Source organism: Homarus americanus, unplaced genomic scaffold (genome assembly GCF_018991925.1).
Source record: "Homarus americanus isolate GMGI-L3 unplaced genomic scaffold, GMGI_Hamer_2.0 scaffold44383, whole genome shotgun sequence".
Taxonomy (NCBI): domain Eukaryota; kingdom Metazoa; phylum Arthropoda; class Malacostraca; order Decapoda; family Nephropidae; genus Homarus; species Homarus americanus.
The window spans coordinates 22,455-49,813 of record NW_024749198.1 but is presented as its reverse complement, the minus strand read 5'-3'; the positions used below and the strand labels follow the sequence as shown (position 1 = coordinate 49,813).

The 27,359-nt window shown below is 38.8% G+C and overlaps 1 protein-coding gene across 20 annotated transcripts in view; it reads left to right on the top strand.

The window, feature by feature from the left end:
* The window catches only part of LOC121853307, a 213,670-nt gene that overhangs the window by 168,291 nt on the left and 18,020 nt on the right, over positions 1–27,359 (top strand). For 16 of the 20 annotated variants that reach the window (XR_006086302.1, XM_042347346.1, XM_042347348.1 and 13 more), the window contains 13 exons: positions 6,950–7,161; positions 11,438–11,458; positions 11,861–12,215; positions 12,416–12,568; positions 12,868–13,000; positions 13,647–13,786; positions 14,982–15,137; positions 15,824–16,108; positions 19,273–19,326; positions 20,063–20,267; positions 20,693–20,802; positions 21,120–21,251; positions 25,627–25,737. Coding sequence is in view for 19 of the 20 variants with exons in the window: in XM_042347346.1 (XP_042203280.1) it covers positions 6,950–7,161; positions 11,438–11,458; positions 11,861–12,215; positions 12,416–12,568; positions 12,868–13,000; positions 13,647–13,786; positions 14,982–15,137; positions 15,824–16,108; positions 19,273–19,326; positions 20,063–20,267; positions 20,693–20,802; positions 21,120–21,251; positions 25,627–25,737 (2,067 nt within the window). In the remaining variant the exon portion in view is untranslated. The remainder of the gene's footprint in view (positions 1–6,949; positions 7,162–11,437; positions 11,459–11,860; positions 12,216–12,415; positions 12,569–12,867; positions 13,001–13,646; positions 13,787–14,981; positions 15,138–15,823; positions 16,109–19,272; positions 19,327–20,062; positions 20,268–20,692; positions 20,803–21,119; positions 21,252–25,626; positions 25,738–27,359) is intronic. The other 4 variants (XM_042347343.1, XM_042347341.1, XM_042347334.1 and 1 more) reach the window with 3 other exon arrangements.

Genomic DNA, 27,359 nt, shown 5'->3' with positions numbered 1-27,359 from the left:
TAGGTTTTGTTGTAAAGTCATTTGCAGGATGGGGGAAGAGGTCAGTAACCTGGCCACGCTGTTGTGATAAGGTGGTATAGACTAAAGCCACTAATGTAACCTTGTAAATCCTTCTCGCACACACACTTGACATCTCCTGCCTTACACATTACCAAGATCATCTCCAAGGTAACTCAATGTTGGATATTTACCGTGAATATAACCACTAAGTCATTATTTAACGCATATAGAAACTTGAGTGTTTTTAGGGCGGTCGTGGTTAGTCTCTTGAAAAATAAATTATTGACGGTTCATGATACTTTTCACTTATTTCCCTCATCATGGTGTTCTTAACGTAGTAAAGATACAAATAAGATAATGATAGGTGTTTGTATTATTACAGAATTAGTGAAAAAAAATCTTCATGATCACCCATAGCATAATTTGAGATTTTTCTTGTGAAGTTGTGGGTGCATTTTTTTAATCATTGAAAACCTGATATTTTGTTTCTATAATTCTGTAAACATATTGGAAAAGGGTGGTTAGGTTAGCTTAAGTTAGGTTAGCTTAGGTAAAGTTTGTTTAAATTAGGTTAAGTTAGGTAAGCGTAGGTAAGGTTAGGTTAGGGTAGGTAAGGATAGCTAAGCATGGGATAGGTTGGGTAAGCTTATTTTAGGAGTGAAAAATTTAACAAGTCAAGCTGGATTTACTTATGTTATAGCAAGCTTATTTCAGAACTGTTGTGTTATATTACCCACTTTAAAATTCACTCAGGAATATAACACCTTACCACTAACATGACTGGGCAGCTGCAGCCAACCCACACAAATGCTTGATCTTAACTGAGAAAAAATGAAGAAAGAGCTAACAGTTAAAAATATGTTGAGGATTCTGCACGTAAAGTCTTCATCAACATAAAATCCCTTAAAAGATGTTTACCAAAAGTTCATGGTATGGATGTTAGAACAGATGTTTATTTTTTTTTACTGGACTAAAAACAATAACAGCCCCACCCATGAATTTAGTGTTGTTATTTGAACTAGAATTTTAATTTAACATAGTAGGAACTTTATATTGTCGTTTATAGTGTGTTGTTGTGTAGATTATTTTAATACGAATATTTTTTAGTATGTCTAGTACTGTACTGTATATGGTACAGCTAGAGTACAGTATTGACACTATGGTGAGGAACTGCCATGAAAATACAGAATCTAAAATTATCCTTTAAAAATAAGACATATGGTAAAGATTTAATAATCTTGTGAATTGCTCTTTATAAAATAGATAAAATCCCACCATCAGAATAATAAGCAAAATCCCTCAGCTCAAACATCAAAAAATGACAACTCTCACAAGCTCACTTCCTTCAGGTTCAAATTCTCAACTAATTTTGGAAACCGTAGCAAAAAATATTTAAAACGTCTCGAAATTGCATAACTTGAAGGAATTTTACCTTGTGGGGATTTGTGTGTTTAATTAGAGGGTGGGGGATGGGATGTAGGGGGTCTGGATGTGGGAGGGGAGTGTGGGGACAGTATTACCATGTGTGGGGGATGAAGGACGAGGAACTTGTGGTGGTGGTGGGGGCAGCAGAGATATAAACACGTGGTGATGGTGTGTGTATGTTTGTTTATGTATACATGCGGTGTGTATATATACCAGGAGGGAGGGTTAGACAGGAAACATACTGTACAATAACACACCAGACTGCTTGTGCCACCGACGTCATGAGAGTGTGTGTGTGTGTGTGTGTATAGGTGGTTGAATGGAGTCGAGAATTAAATTGTTAAAAGCGAGTAATGTTATAAAACCTTACTGAAAACATCCTCACACTCGGTTCAACAAAGGCAAGACGAATTAAATTGATTAAATGTAGTAAAAATTATTAAATGGGTGTAAAGAATTAACATAAAACAAAGCTTAAACGTGATAACAAGTGGGTAGAAGATAATGAACCAGAATTACTCAGTGTGGTGTCAGGTTTCAGTGGTAAACGAGATATCCGCTGACCCATTTCCTGTTTAAAATTAATGTCAAGGACTTACTGAAATACTGTTGTTTAGATTGTTCCAGTATATTTTTTGGTATTAGTAGTGTTATATAGCGTACTTGAATATAATATAATGTATTTGTAGATATATAGGGGGGAATAGGCTTGAAAGATTTACAACTTTAAAGAAATTGGTTAAAAGCTGATGAGGCGTTTTATGTCTTCAGGATTGTAAAGGGAGGACATTTTTAGCCCTCAGAGAACAGTTAAGAAGTAATACGGTCTTATTGGATTACAGGGGACGTCTAGGATTGGCATTCCACGGGATTTGAACGATAGTAACGGACACTGGCCACTATTTTCACCAGACTTTACTGCTTTTTATTGACTCAAACTTTATTTTTGTACTTATCAAATGTGAATATACTGTAGGTCACGGCGTTATGTTCTGACAGTTCATTTAAATCATTCGTGTGATAACCTTACTTTATCGTAGCCAATGTAATCTTAGCTAAATTAATTTTTTTTTAATTGATAAGGATCTGATGTATACTGCATATTGAATGGCAAAATTTACTAATGTTATAGACGTTTATCTCGACTAGTGCGAAGTCGAACACACTGTATATCCCCGAACACCTAAATTGCCCTGTTAAAGAGCAACAGGAGCTTGAGTTATTGAGCTCCTATTAGGTCTTGAGGGGGGGGAGGGGGAGGTTAGGGATTTAGGGGAGGGGAGGCCATTTCAACAAAGGGAGGGAGGAAGTCGACCACCTCTACTCCCAACATACACACACTGAAGACGCCAGGAACATGTTCGGGTATGTTATTATAATATTTGAGTTGTTGTTGATAGTAATTATAATAATGATAATATTTGGCAACAGTCAGAGGTTGCTTGCAAGATTGAACGAATTTATTGTTGTTTTTTTTCATTGATTTGGCAGTATAATACAGTTTAGTTAAGCAGGTGAAGTAACTTGCATCAGTAGAAACACGTAAAGGTATATACTGTACTAACTCGCCTTGGTCGTGTCCACGGTGTAGAGTTACCTCCCTCACAACCTCCTTAAGTGCTGGTGGGTAATTTTCAACCAGTGATGGATGCAGTGAGGGGATCCACCAACGCTCACTGTAGTATGTTTCATGGCACACCTTAGTGGACAAACCTAATTGGTTGTAGGTCGGACATGGTGTGGCGGGAGAACGGTGGATCTTTATTGTCGAAATCTGGTGGCGGTTGCATCTATTTTTGCCTCAATTAGCTGGCGCCATTAAAGCGGGTGTTTACGTCGGTTGCATTCCATGGTAAGGTCCTTCTAGACGGACTCTGTCTGTAACATCACTTAAAGACCAATTTTCCACTTCAGTGTCGTCTCAGCGTTTCCTAAGTCCTCGTTTTTATGAACTTTGTCGTCCATCTCGCAGTTATCGGGTGGTTCAGACACGATTATGAAGCAAATTACCGTTGGTCACGTATAGTAAATAGGTGTCTTTTTTTTTCCCGCCAAACACACAGTATGTTGGAGAGGCGTTGCCGCCTTTCGTGTTGACGGATACCAGTTGGAGGGGATTTAAATTCGCGTTAAAGGTTATCGTACAGGTCTTAAGACTATTTATATACTTGTTAATATTTTATTTATTTTCGTTTAGGTTATTTTGTAGTTATTCTATATTAATGGATGGTTGTGAAGCTTAAACAACGTGGTTCCAAATACAGTAGTAGTTTTTTCGGGTACACATATGGCTGTGGTCCTCCCCTCGTGAGGGTGGCGGGCGGGCCATCCTCTCCTCAGTCTGGGTTAGTGGTGAGGGGAGTGGCGGGCGGCCAGTCTCCCCTCACTAGTAGACGTGTTGTGAAGGGTCGTGATAGGAGGCCCGGAGTGTGGCTGTCTCCAGTGTGTATGTTTGGTCAACTGACTGGTAGACTCATTTGTTGACATCGGCCATGGACTGGAGGAGGCGGATAGAAAACTGCCGAGGAGGAGTGTGTGTAGTATTATTAAGGGAGGGAGGGAAGGAAGATGTTGTGTGGCGGTGTGCAGGAGGGAGGGAGGGAAGGAAGATGTGTGGCGGTGTGCAGGAGGGAGGGAGGGAAGTGCAAGGAGGAGAGGAAGAGGAATGTGTGGCGGGTGTGCAGGAGGAGGGAGGAAGAAACAGCTGTGTGGCGGTGTGTAGAGGGAGGGAGGAAGGAAGATGTTGTGTGGCGGTGCAGGAGGGGAGAGAGGGAAAGAGGATGTTGTGTGGCGGTGTGCAGGGGAGGGAGGGGAGGAAGGGAGGTTGGGGCAGTGTGTGGTGGAGGGGAGAGGGCGAAGATGTTGTGTGGCGGTGTGCAGGAGGGAGGTGGAGGGAAGGGAAGATGCTGTGTGGCGGGCAGGAGGGAGGAGGAAGGAGAATGTTGTGTGGCGGTGTGCAGGAGGGAGGGAGGGAAGGAAGATGTTGGTGTAAGTGCAGGGAGGGAGAGAGGGAGGGAAGAGTGTTGTGTGGTGGTGTGCAGGAGGGAGGGGGAGGGAAGGAAGATGTTGTGTAAGGTGTGCAGGAGGGAGGGAGTGGAAGGAGGATGTTGTGTGGCGGTGTGCAGGAGGAGTGAGGAAGGAGGATGTTAAAAAGTGGTGCAGGAGGGAGAGGAAGGAGGTTGTGGCGGTGTGGGAGGGAGGGAGGAGGGAAGATGTTGTGTGGCGGTGTGCAGGAGGGAGGGAGGGAAGGAGGATGTTGTGTGGCGGTGTGCAGGAGGGAGGGAGGGAAGGAGGTTGTGGCGGTGTGCAGGAGGGAGGGATCGTGTGTGTGAGGGGAACGTGTGTTGGAAGTGTGTGTGACAGATTAAGAGAGCCCTCGGTACTATATTTCTCGCCTGACCTTCATCGTGTAGTGAGCTAACTAACGATATGAAGAGGCTGCCATTACTGTATAGTGAATTATTATTATTAGTATTATAATTTAGCAGATAAACAATATGGTGTTAATATACCACTACCAAACAGGCTATAGTGACATGGAGAGGAATATGGTGACGCGATAAAGTATAGTGACAATAGATAGATAACACCAGAAGTGAGAATATAGTGATAGTGAGGACGAGTGATTGGGAAAGATGGTGACGAGAACAAAAAAAGACAATATAGTGCCATGATTGAAGTAGTATAGTGACATGGAAGAGGAAATGGTGTCGGAATTGATATAGTGAACTGATGAAAGTTAAGTTAGGGAAGATACAATGATGGCTTGGTGGAGAGTGTAGTGGTTTAATGAAGAAATATTGTGGCTTGGTGAAGAATTATGGTGACGGGATATTGTTCACCATCATGGCCATGTGGGTTGGGACGTCATGTCCAACGCACTCTTGTCACGGCTGTAACTTTTGTGGAATCTTCTATATAGTGAGAGGATTGGTATTAATTGATGTGCTTTTGTGGCTCTCATATTTATTATTTTGTTGCTTTTCGCTGTGTAGAATGTTTTGATAATTTGGACGCCTCTCTCTCTCTCTCTCTCTCTCTCTCTCTCTCTCTCATATATTGCTTTTTTGTGGTAGTTGTTTAGAGATGTTGGATGTTGTGATGACTTGAATGTTTTATTTAGTTTTTAAACAATGTTGGCTGTTTGATTCATGTTGATGTGTCTGACGGCTGGGTATAGTATATGTATTGATGTTTTTTTTATGTTGGATGTTGAATGTATGTAGACGTTGTGGTTAATGTTGGTTCTTTATGATGGGTGATGTTTGGCCATAAATTATTATAATATTATTGCTTAGTGTAAAATTCCGTGTTTTAAGTTTTACACCAGTAGCATTTTCTCACCCAAAAGTTGGTTAACTCTCCCAGCCAGCTATTGCTTCACTGCCTGCTTCAGGTGTATGAACTTGAGTCTGTTACTTCGAACCTTTTAAGAGTCATTCGTGTCGGTTTCATGTTCTGGTTGGTAATGAGACAGTTTCAAACATCTGACTTATGGTGGCGCAGCAGCATACGGTACATCGGAAATCTGATTAAATTGTTTTAATTAAGGTATTTATATGCGTTCTCACATCTCTATATGGGGAAAGGATGCTAATGAAAGAAGATTATTTTGTATATTTGTGTTGCAGCTTATGGAATTAGTTAGATGCATTACCAAATCTTAAGCTCGGGAGAGAGGACTTGAGTGGTGAACTTTGAGAATATGGAACCTAGTTTGATGTAAATAAATACAAAAAATGCAGAAATTATCGTAAAAAATGACAATATGGAACTTAATGTACTCTGTAAACAAATGGAAAAAGTTACAGAGATTATCATGATTTGCAAAACGTGTTGAAGGTTGCAAACTTATGATAACACCTGAAATTTATGCTGTCACTAAGCGAGTTATGTTAGTGTGTCATAAGCTAGTGACACGGGCAGGGCTGAACGAGTTTGGGCAAGTGGGTTTGGAGGTTAGTACAATATTGGTGTGACTTCCCTTGGTACACACACACGTCTTGCATCAATTATTTAATCATCTATATATTTTTTTAATGTAATTTTTATTGTGGTATGAAATATTAATTACTGGTATTGTATCTAACGTATTGTAAGTACAGTAATTTGTTTAATGTATTAGAAAAAAATATTAGCTTACATTGTGTATTTCTTGATTACTTGTATTTTTTTTGTTGCTTCCCATTGTCTTTCATAAGTTATTCTCTCTTTCTCATTTTTTCTTTCACTCATTTTTTCTCCGTTTTTCTCATTTTCTCATTTTCTTCATTCTCTCGTGTTTTCTTTCTCCTCATTTTCTTTATTATCTTTTTCTCCTCTTCTTTCTCATCTTTTTGTCTGTCTTGTATCTCCTCTCTCCTGTTTATCCTCCTCTTCTCTCTCTCCTCCTCCTCTTGCTTCTCTTTCCTTCCTTCCTTCACTATGTACAGTTTGTGGAATATATCATCTACCTCAACGATACCTGTTCACCATATACAGTACAATATTCCATCATTAATACCCCGTCCTCTCCCCCGTACAGTTCTGCACTACCCCGGTGACCGTCGAAGGCATCGCGCCGGACCTGGAGAGCCATGACACTGATCCAGAGCCTCTACCGCCTCCCATACCCCCCCATGGCGTCGACCCGACCGTCGTGCCCGAGGTCCGTGCCTCATCGCCGCTGCCCGTCTCCGACTCCGCTGAACCTGAAGTCATGACGGCCGACGAAGCTCAGAGGCTCCTCAGTGCCAAGTAGGTGTTTTATCTTCTAGCATCTTGAAACCCCAGAGTAGGTGTTCCCCTTTTTTTTAGCTCATGAAGCCCAGAGTTGGTATCCACCCCTCTTTAGCTTGAGAAACCCAAAGTAGGTGTTCCCTCTATTAGGCCCTGAAACCCAAACTAGGCAATCCCTCCTCTCCCAACTTAGTGAAATCCAGTTTGTTCAATTCTCCCTCGACCTCCTGCAGTACCAAAAAGTTATATCCCCATGAACACCAAGTAGACGACCTCCTCAATAGCACAGAACACGAAGATTGTAATAAGAATCGAGCAGTTATCCTCTCCAGTCCCACATGATGAAGCACCGAGCAAGCATCCCATCCCTAACTTCATGAAGGCCAGAGTTTGCACAAGTCCGTCTCATCATCACAAAACTTGAAGATTGCCTGAAGTTGAATAGATACCCACCCCTCTCCCTCTCTCCCTCCCTCTGATTCTAAGTTTGGAGTGTTGTGTACTGTCTCACAACTGTTGTAAAGAGCAGTATAGTATCTTGGAAATATGTTGTGGCTGTTTTTTTTTTTTTTTTTACTTGCACTTTATATTGTATTTGTATTTACAGAATTTAATTTAGTTTTAATATTTTAGATAATTAGTTATGTTTATTTTAATGCAATGCTTCATTGATTTTTTATTTTAAACCCTCCCCTTATATTTTCATTTCATTGTAAAGCATATTAACGTATTAATCTTGCATGACTATCTACCTACCTTAGTTAATACCTGTATACTTAATGATTAAGTTACGTAATCTAATGACTTGCTCGGTATGTAGATAATATATATACATGTATACATAAATGTAATGTCATTTTTTTTTTGTGAATGCTCCAAGTTTTGATATGAAGTTCCTGTAACAAAAAATTGCATCCCTCAAATTTCCGCATGATTCATAGGTGCACAGATCCTTTGGTTATCGGCAAGATGGTCACCCAAAGAGTTCGTTAATGAAGACTTGGTTACCTGTGAACTTGGTTACCTATAAACTTGGTTCTCGAGGTCTTAGTAACTTATTAGTGTATTCTAGAGAGGAGATTCATCAACATGGTTATTATGGTTGCTGAGGCCATGATAATTTTGGCCCTGGCAGTGGGAAAAAGACATTGTGATTATCTGAGTAGGTTGGGTTAGGTTAGGTTGGGTTGGGTTAAGTTGGGTTGGGTTAAGTTGGGTTAGGTTAGGTTGTGCTCTAATATGTGGGGTATTCAGAACTTACAGGTAGTGTGGGGTGGTTGTCCAATATGATAAAATGAAGATATATCCATAGCAGAGAGAAAGAATACTATTAATTTCAATCCATTTTTTTATTACTCCGGAATCTGACTCACAATGTTGAGAAATATATTTGGTGAGATTAAAAAAAAAAGAAAAACAATAAAAACTGAAAATCAAGGAACATTTTCAATAAAAAAAAAGCAATTACCTTAATATTAGTGATGACTGGTCTGAATTATGTAGGAGTGCAGCTCTAACATCTGTGGACTGATGCTTAGTAAAGATCTTGTCATTGTGTGAGAGTGGAGCTGTGCCCTAAGCCATAGTTTGTATAGTTGGCCAACACTCTCGGGAAGGTTTCACTCTTTCCACCTTGGATATACTGATGGGGTCACTGTCTTCAGCTCTCCCATAAGGTTAGGTTAGGTTTGGGTCGGCTCAGTTAGGTTAGGTCTGGTACCTAATGTTCCATAATAGTGATCATTAAAACTATATATTAGTTCAAGTTCACCCATTGAGCTATAAATTTGGTGGTTTGGAGTCTGATCAACCAGTTTTATGGTGACTTGGGTGGTGGTGGTGGTGGTTTGCCTTAGTTCCTGGTGTTGAAACTGGTTAGTCTACTTTCATAGTCATCTGGACCTGCTTAAAACTGAAGTTGAGTAATGGAGAAATTAACCCAGATATTTATACAGTATAATGGAGAGTTGGCTTCAATCCCCTTTACAACATCTGAGGATAATTATCATAGACTTTCAATTGATATTTCATAGTTTATACTTACCGGTATATACATTAAGCACAAACACATCTATACACCAGTTGTTGGGTGCCTGGTACAGTATACACACCCATACACTCACACACCATACTGTCAGAACATGTAAGACTTCTCTCCCAATATACCAATGATTTTGTTGAGGGTTTATATACTTAATATTTACATGAAAGTGAAACCATATGAGGTGTTTGTTGGGGCTTCACAGCAGCACTTAAGGATAGGGATCATTGATGCAAAGTTGGGTAAGGAGAGAGAGAAATTTTGGGTGACAGATGCGCAGATAACCAAGGATTCAGTGTGTGTGTAGTTTTTATTTAATTTATATTTTGGTTAGGGAGTGTTGATGACCCAGTTGGTAAAATATGGGACATTTTGTTTTTTTATTTTTACCGGTATATATTTTTAGTGTTTCAAATTCGAGTCAAAGAGATTGTCAGACATCTTGATTGACTCCGCTGAATGATCGTTAGTGCTTGTGGTCGTCAGAACTTTTGGTGTCGTCACTGCCTCGAGTCGTTCACTGTTTGGATTTGCACGTCGCAATTTTACCAACTGGCGCCATCTCTTTTGACACATGTCCCATTGTATACCTTGCCCTATTTATCCCCTCCACCCCCCTCCCTCCTTCCTTCCCGTCCCTCCCTCCCTCCTCCCTCCTCCTCCCTCCTCCCTTCTCCCTCCTCCCTCCTCCCTCCTCCCTCCCTCCTCCCTCCCTCCCCTCCCTCCCTCCCTCCCTCCCTCCTTCCCTCCTTTCTTCCGTCCTTCCTTCCTCTCCCTCCCCCTTCCTTCCCAGCATGTCAACTCAATTTATCTCATTAATACGAAGTTTATTTCATCGACCCCATTTCCCTATTTCATCCTTTTCCATCTTGATTTATCCATTTTCTTCCCAGTTCCCTCTCTCCCTCTTTCCTTTCATCCTTCTTTCCTTCATTCATCCCTTCCTTCCATCCTTCCTTCTTTATACAGCTCACTTACCTATCCCAACTTGGTCATACTGAACCCATGTCATTCTAAGTTGTGGATAATCCTCTCCATCCAAACCAATCCATACTATGCACCAGCTGTCCACTACACCCAATCTATAATTATTCACCCATGTGGATAGTCATTACCATCTGAACCAATCCATACTACCCACCTATCCACCGTCTTCAGCCGGTTTACATTACCTATCTATCCACTTCACTCAGTTTCCTTCAGTTCAATTACTGTATCTGTCTTTATTACACTCTACTGTACTGTACTGAATCCCTGTCTCATTCCACTTCTTTTCTGTCTAATTACATTCTTCTCTGTCCCTCATTCATGCCATTCCATCCCTTTTCTGCCCAGTTTATATACAGTTATCCATTGCCTAGTATATTTGCATTTTCCTTTCCATTATTCACTAACTCCTACATCTGTGTTTGTTTACCTTTCTGGGTTGCCCTCATCTCCTGGGATACCACTAAACTTTCTGAGTTTTTAAAATGTCCTTCCTGTTGGTTTGCCCCCTTCCCTCCCCCACTCTTCAGCATAACTTATTTCCTGATTTTTTCCCAAACTTACTTCCTGAACTCTCAATCTCTCTAACCCACTGACCTCATTTCTATCTTCTTTATATGCTGATGTTTCTTGTCCAAATTCTCTTCTCTTCTCTCTCCAATATTCCATTTTTCAGTCCTTCAATAATCTACATCAGTCAGTTTATCAGTATTCATTATTTTTTGTTCCTTTATACACCACTATCATCATCATCATCCATTTTTCTGTGTTTCTTTATCTCATCTTCTCCCATTTCTCATTCTTATCATTCTCATGTTTCCTACTTCTTTCTATCCTCTTTTCTCTTAGTCCTGTCTTCGTTATCCCAGCTTCCTCTATTTTCCCTCCCCTCCTCCTTTCCCATTTTTTATATCAGAATTTGCCTTTTCGTAGTTTATTCATGTCCTTTCATTCTTTCCCATTCCTCTTCTCACTTTATTCTATTGTTCCTTATTTATCCTAGCATATGATATTTATTTATATTTATTTTTTGCATGTCTTTTATAATTGCCTGTTTTCCCTTAATTATTTCCCTTCCTGATTCCCCCATCCCTTTCCATTCTCTCCCACATACCCATCATATCTGTCCCTTTCCATTGCCCAGTTTGCCTTTGCCTGTCTCCCTCCCTCCCCCCATATTTCCCCCATCTCCCCCAGCCCATTTAGAGCTTGGCTTTGCACTAACATCAGCCTTTTCTTTCTGACTGCCTGTGTATGATTCTTCAGCATTTTGGAGGGAAAAGTCCGGTAAGTTGAGTCGACTGTGTATTTTGTTTGTGCCGTGACGTCTTCAGTAGTGTGTGGTAATGTGACGAGACACAAGTAGCTCTCCTGCATTCTCCTGTTTCTTGTAACTTGTGTAATGAGATATGTTAGTACACTTGCTTTTTTATTTTTTTATTTTTATTTTTTTAGTTGGAATTATGATGTGAATATTTGCTGTAGGAAAGTTTATTTGATATTATTCTGTGGCCATTCATTTCTCAGACAACTTTAACGTAGAGTGTTTTATAAAGTCTCTTCACTGTAATTTGAATTAGACTGGAGATAAGGATGATGTTTGGCTTTAACTTGTTACAAAGGACACAGAACACATGGTGGAAGGTATTCTCATAAACTAACATTTTTGTTATGGTTTCCTTCCCTCAGGGAGAGTCAGGGGCTTCTCTCTGATGAAGAGGCCCAGGAGGTGGTCCTTCTCCTCTCCCCGCAGGAGCAGGACATCTCCATAGTTGCACCCCCGGTTCCTCCTCACCTCACAGACTCAGTGCCGGGTGCTCCTCCACACTACTCAGATATGCCCCCTGCAGTGCCTCCACACTACGCAGATTCTGCTCCACCCGTTCCTCCACACTACACGCCCGGGGAGGATGAGTACGACACTCGGGTAGCTTCCCACTTTGACCCTACATTAACGTCTCCCTTGAGCCCCGAAGAGGAGCCGTCAGAAGCAGATTCTTCAGAAGCTTCTGGGGACATTTGCAAAGTGTCTCGGGTTAAAGAGGTCAGTGGATGGCTGTAGGTAGCACAGTATTAGTTTAAGAAATGTTATATGTTTGTGCAGTGTTCATGTGATGGTTCCTTGTACCATTTACAGTGGCTTGTTCACAATATTTTTCTACTAGTTTCCCTTCTGGATATCCTTTCTTACAGTTCTGAACTTCTGAAGACCTTTTATCTCTTAATATATACACTGTATTATAGGTACTGGTGGAGGATGGAGTTCACTACCTTGAGGATGGCCACTTCTGGGTAGAGGTTCCTGGACTACCAGATGAGGATGAGGATGAAGACAATGACCCTAATATGCCGTTCCATCCTCACACCAAACTCACCTTCTCAAAGGACCCGGTGCAGGTTTGTACTCTTACTTCTTCATACTGTACCAGGATTACAAATTACTGTATTAAGTGATTCAAACTTATAATCATCCTCCCCTTTCTGCAGTTTGTACTTATACCATATAAAGTATTCATAACAACCCCATCGCTCTATCAACTCAGCGACCAATTCCCTAAACACCTAATAATTATGGGGTGTAAGCCTCTGACTCACAGATCTACAACAACTTTCAATTCCCGTTCCATCCTCTATATTAACGTGCAATGGAAACCCGGGATCCCGTTTATGTACTCATGTTTCCCCACCCACTACAGGTCTTCAGCACGTACTCAGTGACGGAATACGACCGCAAGAATGATGATGTAGACCCGGTGGCGGCCAGCGCAGAGTACGAGTTGGAGAAGAGAGTCGAGAAGATGGACCTCTTTCCTGTTGAGATTGTTAAAGGTGAGGGTATTAAGACTCACTACATTGCTTCTGAATTATCCTGGGTAATCACTCTACCTGTTATGCACAATTTGGATCACCTGAAGATTAGGAACTTTATCTTATTTCACTTGATGATTAAGCAAACTAACTCTAACCTAATCTAACCAAACCTAACTTAACTTCTCAACCTTACCCTACCCTTCCCTAGCCTAGCCATAATTTTTAATCTTTCTATGTGACCTTTTTCGTGTCACCGTGAGAGTATGGTACAGTATACAGTAGTGTGTGTGTGTGTGCGTGCGCGTGCGTGCGAACTTAAAAATCAGCGCCTTGTCAATTTAAACAGTGACAAAAATTTAAATATTTTAGATACACCAAAAATCTCACTCCCAAAGTAGTCATAACACTGATATTTAGACCAAGAAACACACCTTATACATACATACATACATACATTCATTCATTCATACATACATAGGTTCCAGAAACAATGTAATGTATAAATTCTTACAGTTCTCTCAAGTCAGCATCCATACAGCATTTTTAGTTGGTGTCAAGACAGTGTAACTATGATTTTTCTGTACTGTATCGTGTTTGTCAGGTGAGGGCGGTCTTGGCCACTGTATTTAGAGTCACTGTAACTTTACTGTATTGTGTTCATCAGGTGAGGGCGGTCTGGGTCTCAGCATCATCGGCATGGGTGTCGGAGCAGATGCCGGCGTGGAGAAGCTGGGCATATTTGTTAAGACCATCACCCCGAATGGTGCTACAGAGAGAGATGCCAGAATACAAGTTAATGACCAGGTAAATACAAGTCAGTAACCAGGTAATTACTAGCCATTAACCTGGTAATTTAGGGGGGTAATTTTCTCTCTGTTGTTAATGACTTTCTTGGGGGAAAAGCCATAAAATTCGAAAATCCTGAGAAAAACCTAAGAATTTAAATTTTTTCTCATTTATTTGAAGTTTTTAAGCAGATGAGTTTAGGTGATTCTTGGTTTATTATTATTATTTTTACTATTATCAAGTCTTTCCTGTGTTATATGTGGTGGTAATAAGTGAGTAAAGTAATTCCACATTGTTATTTTGTCAGTCATTCAATCTTCCTCCTGTCAGAGATGTGTTGCCCTCTGTTACAGTACTTCCCCTTCACATACCAGCATCACCCGTCAGCCAGCTTGTCTTCCTTATTCTCAGCTCACTCTTGCACATACTAGGTGTTTTTCATCCTCACTTGTAGGGCATCTTTCACTACCATTCTTCCTTCCTTCTTTCTCTCTTTTTCTCTCTTCCTCTGTGTCTCTTTTTAGTGTAATGGTATAAAAGACTCTTAAAATCATTGGTATTCAATATCTAAGCCATTTAATATCATCGAAAACATTAAAGACAACTCCTAAATTTTCTTCTTGTCTCAGTAGTTTGTCATAAGTACACTGTGTTTTCTCTCTGTTATTTTTTTTGCTTAAGTTTTAAATAAAGTCAGATAATTGATTCATACCATGTTTTTTTATGTATATATTTAGAATTTATTTTATTTAATAAGGTCTCTGTGTGTATTGTTACTCTTACTTGACAATGGACAGTGGTTTTGGTAGTGACCGAAATCTCTCTACAGCAGAAATGTTATCTACAGTGGACAGTAATGTATTGAGAGTTTATAATGTATTTGATGTGGTAGTTATTAAGAGGTCTATGACATTGTAACATTATGGAGGTTTAACCCCTTGAGTACGATGACTTAAACCTTGAGTACGGTAACTTAACCCCATAAGTACGATGACTTAATTTCTTGAATATGATGACTTATAGGTTTAGAGCATCATAGTCAAGGGATTGAAAATATCTTAATCAGTAGTCAAAATTCATTGTAGAGAGTGTGATAACATTGTACTCAAGAAGTTAACATGACATTTGCATCCATTTTAAAATATAAATAGATAATAATGCCGTGCTGTACGACGTTTGACATTTAATTACCACGAGTGATGCATTTTTACAGATCATTGAAGTTGACGGCAAGAGTCTTGTAGGAGTAACTCAGGTATTTGCTGCATCTGTCCTCAAGAACACCAGCGGTCGGGTCCACTTCCTCATCGGGCGGGAGAAGGACCCAGAAAATAGCGAAGTGGCTCTCCTCATCAAGCAGTCACTTCAGGTATATCCTCTCGTCCTTAAGCTGATAATAAGAAGCTTTTATGTATTTTTTGTAGTATTGGTGAAGCTGATAATGAGAAGCTGTTATGTATTTTTTGTAGTAATGGCACTCAGACCTAACCTACAGACAGGGACTTTATTTTAGCTTCTTAACTTTGAATTCCTTTTTTTTTTTATTCATCACTTCCTGGTGTCTCAGTTCTATGACAGTATAATATATATTGGATAGTAGTTTCTTAGGGTCTATCCTCCCTCTCTTGTGTTCTTCATGTACTAATATACCTTAGGAACCTGGTGGGCATACAATGTACTAGTGGGGGGGGCGGAGTTATTTGGTTATAGGTAGATAAGAACTGATAAGAATATTTGTATGTTTTATTCTGGGATCCTTTGTTATTTATAATTTACTAACCTTGTATTTTTAGTCTTCTTTAGATTTATTCGTTGATACAATTTCACATATTTTTTCTGTTTTGGTAAAGAGGTTCTCTATTATATGTTATTATTAGTGTGGTTGATTATGAATGTTTTGTATACAGTATTACCTTTGGTGCATCATCCTGTAATTTTTAAAGTCTCTTAGGGATTTTAATTAGTCATTTAATGTATATTCCTTTTAATAAATCCCAAGTGTAGATGCGAGTTTGTATATTAATGTAGGATTTTCTATACATCTCGACCCATCAGGCCGACCGTGAACGAGAGGAACGTCGCCGAGCCCTGGGTGGCCCGGACTACGACCCCCACACAGGTCACACGCTCTTTGATCCGTTGTCCTCGCCATCGGAAGAAAACTCACGGTCGGATGAGGCCTCGGTTCAACACAACTACGCCTCTTACATGGAGGGCGCAGCATCCCCAACCTCCCCCGAAGCCGCCACGCCTCCCCCGGAAGTATTTGACCTCGAAGGCGACACGTCCGATACTTCACCCGAGAATGACGTGACGATGCTCAAGTTGAAGTTGAAAGAGGTCCGTGCGTTGAGTTGATGATTGTTTTCTATTCACGTAGCGGACAACATGAAGTCATGGGTTCATAGATAGCCACTGTAACATCTTGTATCTCGGACAAATTACTAAATTAACCTCAATATCTCAGACAACTGACCAAATTAACCTCAATATCTCAGACAAATGACCAAATTAACCTCAATATCTCAGACAAATGACCAAATTAACCTCAATATCTCAGACAAATGACCCAATTAACCTCAATATCTCAGACAAATGACCAAATTAACCTCAATATCTCAGACAAATGACCCAATTAACCCCAAACTAATTGTAATATAATAGTTTTTGTACACCTGCTGGCTCTTATCTTCTTTCCACTACTGTCTTCAGAAACAGAATGCTTGGTAGTACAGTTTAAAAAGTTCTCCAGTTGATATTAGTTTTAACATATTTCTTTCTGTCTTCTTGGGACAGTTTCATCAACACACGTATTCTTGGCGTTAAGTGAAATGGAGGAAGTTGAGGTATTTTAGTGTATGTGAATCAGCTGTGAGATTATCAGGAATAACTGGGTTTACTTTTGTGAGTGCATATGCTTGTACAGGTATGTCCCGGTAAGTGGCTGTGAAACAATGTAGAGTAATACCTTGGCACAGTACCTTTTATCTTTTTCTAATTAGGGAATGAACCCAGCATTGCCTCAGCTGGTTTTTGATGGAGTAAAGTTAGCCAGAATACGTGGAGCCACAAAACCTATGTCTGTCCCTGACCAAAATGAAGTACTGTACACTGCATAAAATAATCATACCCAATCTCAGCTGTACAGTACATAGAGAATTCTGGTCTTGCACAGGTTGGCACACTTTTCGTTGGAGTTCGGCTCGTATGGGGCAAACCTCAGGGCTATTTATATATTCATACCAAATTTTAAAAATTTATATTAAAAACTGTGGCCTTGGGTAGCAAAGAAGCAGGAGAATAAATGTGTTTACAATGAGGGGGTTCCGCCCTTGGGGATGGTAGCCAACCCCCCCAAAATATTTCATGTTTGTGACGTTTCTGGGGTGAATGTGCATCTGCAAGCCAAATTTCAGCTCTGTATCTCCAAAACTGTAGTCATGTATAGCAAACAAACAGACACTGGACTTTATATGGTAGATCAACTTTTGCCAGATAGCCCCATGACATCTCTCTCTGTCTTCCAGGCTTTTATTCATTAAAAACATTAAAAGATCCGAGTATTTGAATAATAAATATATAATATCTCTTATTTTTATTTTTACCGGATTATTGCAAGAGATTAGTTAGCATAGTTAAAACATTCATATTAAATTCTTCACATTAAGAATTCATTTGAAGACATACCTTATAAAAGTGATGTCATATTGGTGATAGGTTACACCGCTCTACATAATAAGTGTAATGATTGTATGAGGTAGAGCTAAAGCGTTCTCTGTATATTATGTATCTCAGATTTAGGTTTATGATTTTGAAATATGATTGAAAGTATATATTTGTTAGTGCTGATATCTAAATAGAGTGTAGACTAACTCTCAATTTAGCAGTACCTGTCCATGAATCAGTGATGTCATAAACTAAAACTTGACTGTCAGTTGTTTTATGAAGGTGGAGGCACCACTATTAATATTGTGCTGAAGACAGACCCACGTAAAGTACAGAACATGATCCCCAGAGCGAATTCCTGGGAACTTAATAAGTGTTTGAATTGTGGATAGTCTTAGATTTTAGACACGGACCTCTGAAAAAACAATCCAATGTGGCCTCTTAACCTCAGACATATTTTCACTGCTCGCCTTCAGATAGTCAGTTCTGGGACACATTGTTTTGGCAGCTGTCCACATGTAAACATAAGGCTCACTGATTTTTTTTACTCTCATTTTTTTTAACTTTATAGTCCACAAAAGTAGCCCAGATACACATTGCTTAAACCACATGTAAATAACCTTCATGAGTTCGACTGATTTAACTTCTTGTACGTTACTCTAATTTGAATCACTCTTATTGCAAACTTTGAACAGCTTTTCACGTTTCTTCTTGGTATTGTATCTTCTCACGGTACCAACACCATAATGCTCTTGTCAGGTTAAACAGTGATTCACCCTAATCTAATTTATGTTGTAGGATTTCAATTTTCTACATCGTTGATTAGCATAACATGATTCCCGTTCACACTAACACACTCTCCTCTATGACGTGGACATTGTAAGGGGAGAAAGAGAAAAAATGCAGTAATAAATAAGAAACATATAGACAGTCACCGCTATTATTTCAAAGTTGTTAGAACAGTGATGAAAAGTGATGGGGTGGGGTGGACAGAAAACAGGGCTGTGAATCTTTAGAGACCCACGATGTTATTTTAAAACAGGGCTGTGAATCATTATAGAAACTTGCACTCTATTTTAAAACAGGGCTGTGAATCTTTAGAAACCCATGATGTTATTTTAAAACAGGGCTGTGAATCATTATAGAAACTTGCACTCAATTTTAAAACAGGGCTGTGAATCTTTAGAAACCCATGATGTTATTTTAAAACAGGGCTGTGAATCATTAGAAACCTGCACTCTATTTTAAAACAGGGCTGTGAATCTTTAGAAACCCACGATGTTATTTTAAAACGGGGCTGTGGATCATTATAGAAACCTGCACTCTATTTAGACTGTTTGGGTGTTTTCAGACTGTGAATATTCAGAGAGGAGATCATGCACTGTATATTTCATTGTGGGAGGATCTTCTATGCTGAGGTGTTATCTGTTCCCTAATAACTATCACACTAGAATGATAACACAAGCTTGATCATTAACACTATGCTCACCTTATCTCATACTTTATTGTCTGTCTGTCAAGTTTAAGATGTTTATTACTCATACTATTCCATTATTAGCTGTATATAATAATTTTTTGTTTCATTACTGTTGTTCCAAAGTATTATAATTAGCGTAGTAAAGTACACTCGCTCCGAACAGTATCTTCACCGCGGCTCCCGTTGTCTCTAGGGTTGTGAAGAATATCTCATCTCTTGTGTCCCATCCTCTCACAAAATCGTCCATGTACTTTTTGGAACGAGCGTACAAGGTAGGGTATCATTTGGAGTAATTAGTCAGTTTAGTTATAGAGTTTTGTTATAGAGTAATGTATTTAGATGGTACTGTATTCTTTCTCAGGTCCAATATAAACATGCAGTGGCTGAGGCAGAGATTACCAAGCTGAAGATGACAGTAAGTTGATGATTTTACCGTAGATTCCGTGGTTACCGATGCAGTACACGGCGAAACCTACATATAATGGACTTCTCTCCCCATATAGTCCGTTAAATGGAGGTTTCACCGTATTTCATTATTCTGCATCGTGTAATACTTAATTTTTGTGTTAGATATTTTACAATAGATTCTTGTTGCTTCTTGATTATAGTATAACCCCAAGTACATATATTTTCACAGTAGATTCATAATTTGACATCAGTTTTTTTTTTTTTTTAGGTTAGGTTAAGCTTTTATTGGAAGACTTTGTTTTTTTCATTAGCCTTGAGGACAGCTTTGAGAAGGACGTTGTTATGACTGACCGAATTGATAAACTGTCTGGCACATGTGATAGAATTTTCATGAGTTTAGATTATAACTTTTATTTAGTATACATAGGGAATTGAAGTTAGCAATAACGATAAACTACAAAAAACATATTTTGGTGTTAATAATAGAATAATTATAAACGAATAAATACTGTATACTTGATTTTATAAATATTGTACACCCATCTAAATGACATAGAAATACATAATTACATAAGAAGTAGTACAGTAATTACATAAGAAATAATACAGATTTAAGTTAATGATGTGCGTATTGAGACCACACAGTCTTCACACACTTAACAGGAGGAGGTTGAAGACTGACTGACTGTGTGACTAACTGTGACTAATACTAAAGGTCTGGTCTCCTGGTCTCCTCCCAACAGCTGCTGGAGATGGAGAAGGTGGTCACGGAGAACACCCAGTATACTAGTCAGCTCCTCGAAGCCCAGAATAAGATGACGGAATTGGACGGTCAGCTGCAGTCCAAGCTCTCGGAGGTGTCCACGTACCAGGACATGCTGGAGCAATCTCAGGGACAGTTTATTGTGTTAGAGAAGAAGTATTATAAGGCGAAAAAAATTATTAAGGGTGAGTTGAAGTGTAGTGTGTGTGTGTGTGTGTGTGAGTGTATAGTGTAGTGTAGTGGTGTGGTGTGTGTGTGGTGTGTGTGTGTGTGTGTGTGTGTGTGTGTGTGTTTTGTGGTGTTTTAGTTGGTTGATTTAGTGGTAACCAAACACCAGTTATAAGGCAGCAGTTATGAATCATTGAACAAGTTTTTTCTGTGTGTGTGTGTGTGGGGAGAGAATGGGATGCATCTTGAGACAGTGCAGTATGGTATAAGAGGTATTTATGACAATGTGTTTGGATAATCTATCATTAACTGGTAATATGAAACACCTTTTGTAGTGACATTTGGTAATAATTCCCCCATAACACAAGAATGTTATTTGAGACACATCATCTTGATTGACGTTTAACTCTGTCGTTAATATTTGTTATTGTTTCCCTTGTAGAATATCAGGGTCGGGAACGAGACTTCCTTCACCGGGAGGAGTACCACATAACTCAGCTCGAAGATAAGGACTCTCATTACAATGCCCTCGTCAAGGCACTCAAGGACAGGGTGAGTCAATTGGATGTACAGTATTGGGAAAAATTTTATTGCACTGTATGTTAATAATTTGAAAGCTTTTATAGTATTCTAAACAGAACATCATCTAACCTAACCTAACCACACTTGTTTAGACAATATTTTTGGAATTTAGTTGTAATACGAGTCAGGGATTTGTCACTTACATCTATTTATAGGATATTTTTGTGGTAGATATGTCATGAAGAGTAGTGTACATGAACCACAGTGAAGGAAAAGTAATGTATTTTAATATTCATAGTTGGCCTCAATACCTGGGCCTGTGTTTTACTGAACTTGGTGGTCTACAGGTAATACACTTGGAAGCCGAGTTGACAAATGCTCAGAAGAAAGCGGGTATGCCTGTACAGGTTCCTACCGACCCCAACACTCAGCCAGCTTACTGGAACCTTCAGCAGAGTGCCCAGTCTGCCCTCGCCAAGGTAGGGACGCACACCTGCTATGAGTTACATGGTCTGAAGGTCATTATATACACCATAGATGTGTACTTCTGCTCTTATGATAATTGTTCCCTCTATTGTTAGGAAGATAGACAGTTGTATAAACACAGGTTGAGTTAAAGACAGCACAAGGGTAGATCAGTCTTAACTCCACCACTACTGACATATACCTAGAGTTTATCTTCTGTGTCTTATTGTAAAACTCACCATACAGTACTTTAAACCACTCATGGGTCTTGGTGATTAGTACCCATATCACTGGTACTATTATGGGTATTTAACTGTTTTATTTTATTTTTGTATATACCCATTTGATATGATATTGGCTCAGCATCTAGAGTGATAAGCTGTTATTTTTACATAGATGGTGAAATTAATACAGTCAAATACAAGTGCCGGTGTTTTGAAGTTATATTCTATTCAGTGGCACGAGGGAAGACCAGACTTGTTATTTTTATTTACTGGTGTTCTACCCTGCACCTATTACCATGCCATTGGTACATTGACAAGATACTGATCAGCTCTTTATAGTGTGTGTGTGTGCTGCTGTTAGTTGACTGTGTATATATAGACTGTGTATATATAACTGATCTAGACTTAACTCCACTTGTTTGGTGCGGCGGCCATCAGTGACGAGTAATATACGAATTATTATCAATGCAGAAATTAAACTTAAGCCAAGGAGCAGGATAGTACATGTTAAGTCTTGTTCAAAGTAGACATGTAAATTATACACACCAAATATAGTGTGAAATTCTTATGTCTCACTTATGTGGAATATGATCAACTTTAATATGTCCCTGTGTCATGTCTAGCATTTATTGCGTGTTCACAGTTCACCGGTAGTCTTCCCCGAACTCTTAGCGTCCTTCTAGAGCGAGAGAGAGAGAGAGAGAACATTTACAAGACGATAATTGGAAAACTAACTCTCATAATATACTTGTAAAATAATTATTCATTGATGTGATTCCTTCTGTTCTGTAAGATTTGTTTATTTTTCTACAACTTTTCACGTTAATAAAACAAGAAACTGTGACTAGACTACAACCATCATCAACCAGTGTAGGTCTCTGGTCACTTAAGAGAGGAGTTATGTTAGCGTGATATATCTTCCACGGTAAATTGACCTGTATTGAGACGTGGTACAGAGGTGTCTTTAATGGGATGGGTTTAAGTTTTCTCTAATATATGAACTTTCTACGGGGTGTCACAGTCAGGTATAAGAGAGTGACTTACTGGATTGATTGAGTGGGTAAATTATCTGACATCAGCCTATGGCCATTTGATGACTTACTGCAAGATATAAAGAGCAGAGTTTAGAAATAGGTGATAATTATGAAAATTTAAAGAAAAAAAGATCTAAAATGAGAAGGATTAGGTGAATACAATTTTACGAACATGAACTCAAAATCCCCAAAATAAAATCAACTATGTACGTTAGTTGCATCTCGCGACACGATTAACAGTCGGATTAACCTGACGATTCTTATGGAAATAATAAAACATTATTAAATACCTTTAAAGTTGATCATATTTGCATAGTGTTGTGCACCTTTATTTTCACCTTATATTGAATGGAACAGATTGGGTAAGCACTGTACATATCCCTTCTTCAACTTGGTCGTGTTTACATGCTTGAGTGTGGGACAGTTTTTAAAGTACTTGTATCTATGGACATCCAGCATGGTCTCTTTATGGTTATTTTTTCCAAGATATTCCAATATTATTAATTATAAATACTCAGGAATACAGTACAGGGTATAAGAATCACCAAATATTTTTCTGTGTAAAATGTCATCCAGTAATTCAATTTTTTTTTTATAACACTTATTGTCCTTGTATTAAACTCAACTTAAAATTGACAATGGCATCTCTTAGGCTCCTCTACTTGATCCATCATCTTACATAGTTATAATATACAGCTTCACATGTCAGTTTCCCCTTGTTACACCTAACATATACATCACCAGTGACCACATTAAAGTGTAGGCCTTCATGTGTACACTTGATGACGTGACCAAGTTGAAGGGTTTTTGTTTTCTTTATTGTTTGTGCACGTAAATGTTTCTTGTCTGCACGTGAGTAGGTCCTCACTCACTCACTGAATGTTGTGCATGAAGTACCAAAAACTTTTCTGTAGACTATTTGTGACTGATGTATTTCTTTCTCTTTATACAGAGTGATTTTGCACTTATGTGCAATTAGCTTTAAGGGTCCAAGCATTTGCTAAAGCAATATATTTCTGCTAGACCTCTGTTGTTGAAGAGCATTTGCTTTAAAATATCTATAAGCCTATATCTTACTATACTATATTCAGATATTTTAATCTACTAGCCTGTATCTCTTACTGTGTTTGAATGTTTTGCACAACTATTTATTTTAGAATAAAGTAGTTAAAAGTTATAGTTGAATGTCTTGTGTGAAAATATACAGTTGCATCATAGTTCTTTGTCAGCATGCAATTGCATCTTGTCAACTGATCCTGGTCACCTCTGACCCCCACCTCAACAGTCCCTGGTGCAACAAACACCTCTCATTATAGCTGTAGTTTTTATTCACAAAATTCTGGGGTTATCCTGGACCAGTAGTGTGTGGTATATTATATAGTAGTGTCTTGACCGACCCCGTTGAGAAAAAGAGAAGAAAGATTTACGAGATTGCCGTTTTATCTTTTTAATGGGTCTTGCGACTTCCAATGAAAAATTATAACTAAAATTATTATTGGAAATATTAATATTTTTTTTCCTAGAAGTTTTAATGTTATGCATCATAATGGACTGTAGAGGTGATGGTGTGGTGCCAGGACTTGCTCGTGATCCTTGATAATGTGTGTCCGACATCACTACCTGGGAAAAGCGTGTGTACCGTCAAACACTCTTGGGTAATTTATCTCTATATTAGCCCTTTGTCCCAGAGTGTGTACTGCACCATGAGGTCATGATTTTTGCTGTAGTGAGATCTAGCGGTTGTGTAGACTATATTAACTCAAGTTCTAGATGGTGTCATGCTAAAACTATTGTCAGTGGCATTCTTCATATACTAAATTTGTCTGTGAGATACGACATTTTTCATAACTATTTCTCTTGATTGTTAGAGGAATTTGCTGTTTGGATGTGGGGAATAATCTCCAAATTAATAGTTTTAATCTTTGTTTATTATTATATGTGATGTTATTGTATTTCTTCTGACCGTCACCTTATATGGATCCAGTATTTAAGGATTTTATACTTTTGTTTTTTTACTTGCCCCAAATAATGTAATATGTAAGAATAAGAAGGTTTAGAATATACAGTATATATATGTATATATATACCCCATTGAACCTTTAGGTGTAGTCCTCTAACAGTAGGGTATTACCATGTTACCTTTATTGACACCTTGTTAGATATTGTTGGACTTCATATTACCCTCTTTAGATATTCCAGCTACTCTGACACAACTGAAGCTGAACTTAGGTGTGTCACTGCCTGCATAACATCCTCGGCACGTGCACACTACACGAGCAACTTCAGTCATGTCTTGGTAGTGAGGGTGTTGGTTAGGTTTGACCAGTGTCCCAGTCCTCCTCATTTGATGGTATTGTGTCGGAGAATATTGCCACACCTCCTGGGTAGTGACTGTCAAGTGTTGTGCTTGAATATCAAGGAACCTTTTGTCCAGGATAATGTGACACAGAAATGGATGTGCTTGCTTGGACAGTTAGTTACTTTTGACCCCATAATTAAACTCCTTAATAATTAGTGTATATAAATAAAATGAAGCCCAGAAGAATAATAACTTAGTCACTACTGAAACTTAGTGATATTTAGCCCAAAAGCCTCGGTAACTTAACCATGTCTCCCTAATGGTCAGGGCCTCATCAACCAGCTTCATAAACCATGTTAAGGACACACATCCAATTCAAAGTGTTGAGAATCCTTTTGAAAATCTACTTCCCTAATACAGACTTGAACTAATGCAAGCCTGTAATGATGGTACAGTAGTTGGATGTGTTAATAGGAGCACTGACCTTGATGTGCTTCAACCACCAGTTTTATGCCCTGTACTTTGAGGTGAGCTTCTGTAAGTAAATATCTTGTGATCTTCCATTAACAAAAATCCCGGTACTTTTAGTTGGTCATAGACTGTGTCCCTGTATGTAAACTTAGTTATGAGTTGATGTAGGGAAGGCAATGTGTATAAATATTGTAACTAGTATAGTAGCTACCCCTCTAAATCCCAGAAGAGTATTTAGTAGTAAATGTATACTGTTCAAGGATGCATATTTGCTTTCCTATTGCTATCCTGCTGCTATATTTGACGCTCACTTTCCTCACGCACTGCTCAAACGCTCGCATATCCCTCCATGCCTGTATAGCAGCCTCCCCGCAAGCCCAGCCTCTGCACGCTCGACCCAGAGATCTCGGATACGGAAACTTCCGACACTGGCACATCCGAGGGGGAAAAAGCCAACACTGTAGAGCGTAAGGTGGGTGACAGACGGTGTGTATAGAGTAAGTAAGCACCTTAGTAAAGTAAAAAAAAAAAAAAAATCTTATTTTTACTCTGGTTGTTAGTTCAGAGATTGTAGCTGTAGAGTAATATTTCTACATTAACTAGCATGTTATTTTTAATCACTAGAACTTAGTTATTACTTCCTTACTGTAGAAGTTTAATATATATATAAGTGTAGAGTGGTATAAATTTTTTTCATTGTACGGATGCTGATGAGACTTGGCCTAGCTGTAATACTGTACTGAATATCACCATGTATCATGTCAGGTTGGAGAGTACAGTATTTATAACTTTTTTCTAGCTTTAATATCCATAAGACTGTAAGTTTTTCTCAATGTTCAGTGTGATATTGTTAGAGCTAATCTTAGTCATTCAGTAGTTCATCTCTTTCTTGTAGTTGAAGCAGAGGATAAAGGTGAAGTTAAGTTGTGTTAGAGATATAAGGTGTTTGGAGCAGTAGAAAAGATGAACATTATAGGACTCATATTGTTGTAGTTAATTAATACTAACATGGATGAAAATGTTAACTAAAAGGTCTCGTTCTGTATATTTTTACGGAGGTGTTTACTCAATACTGAATTTTATGAAAGTATATAAAAAAGAAATTGATGGATATGTCGCATCTCAAATTCTGTTTTTACTTGAGTCATACTGTGTTTAATGATTGCACGGTGGTCGTCCTCACAGTCTTTAGGTGTTAATGTCTACTGTGGTCAGTACAGTAATTATAAGACTAAAGAGTAGCTTGGATGTAAAGAAGTCAACATTAGAGCTCTGAGATCCTTGCAGAAATAACAAGTCATGATTATTGAAACCTGAATTTACTGGTGCTATTTGATGAGTACATTAATGGGGATGACTCTTGTCCTTAACCCATTGTGTACAGAACTCCCCTCTGAGCTGAATAAAACTGCCAGGTAAAGGAGTTAAAAAACAATAGCCAAAACTGATGAAGGTTCGATGATGTGTTGGAAAATATCGGTTTCTCTAAATTTTCCTGTGATCTGTTTATGGTTGTTAAGGGCTGAGGGGGTCTAGCTTTGACTTCCACATCCAACCTGGTCAGAATCTGGAAAATCATCGTCTTTGTAACTGATGTACGAGAATTGTGGTTTACAGTTTTGTTATAGTTCCTCCCAATTTGTCACATCTTGCCTATATATCCAGCAATTTCTATCTTTTTGGTGTTCTTGTTAAAATATATTCATTTTTCTTCACTCTTGTAAACCTTTTCCCTGCTGTGGAATAGTGACTGGGATTAAAAGATAAACACATTGCTTTTGCTGACACCCATCTTTTGTCTAACTGTTGTGACGACTATTGTTCTGCTTGGTACTTTCCACTCACTTATTCCCATCGCTTCATACATCCCGGCATCACACATCAGCTTTAACCACTTGTGTACGAGGTCCTCTCTCTGCTGAATAAAATTGTCTTGTGTTAGTCAAATAAAATGTTAAAAGTGGCATCCCCGTAGTGAAGTTATATTTTTATTTGTGAAAATTCCGTATACCATCTAGGTATTTCCGTTCATGGGCCGAATTCTTCTTGTAGTTAAAAATTAAGATCTACATGTAAATCCTCTACAGAGTATTG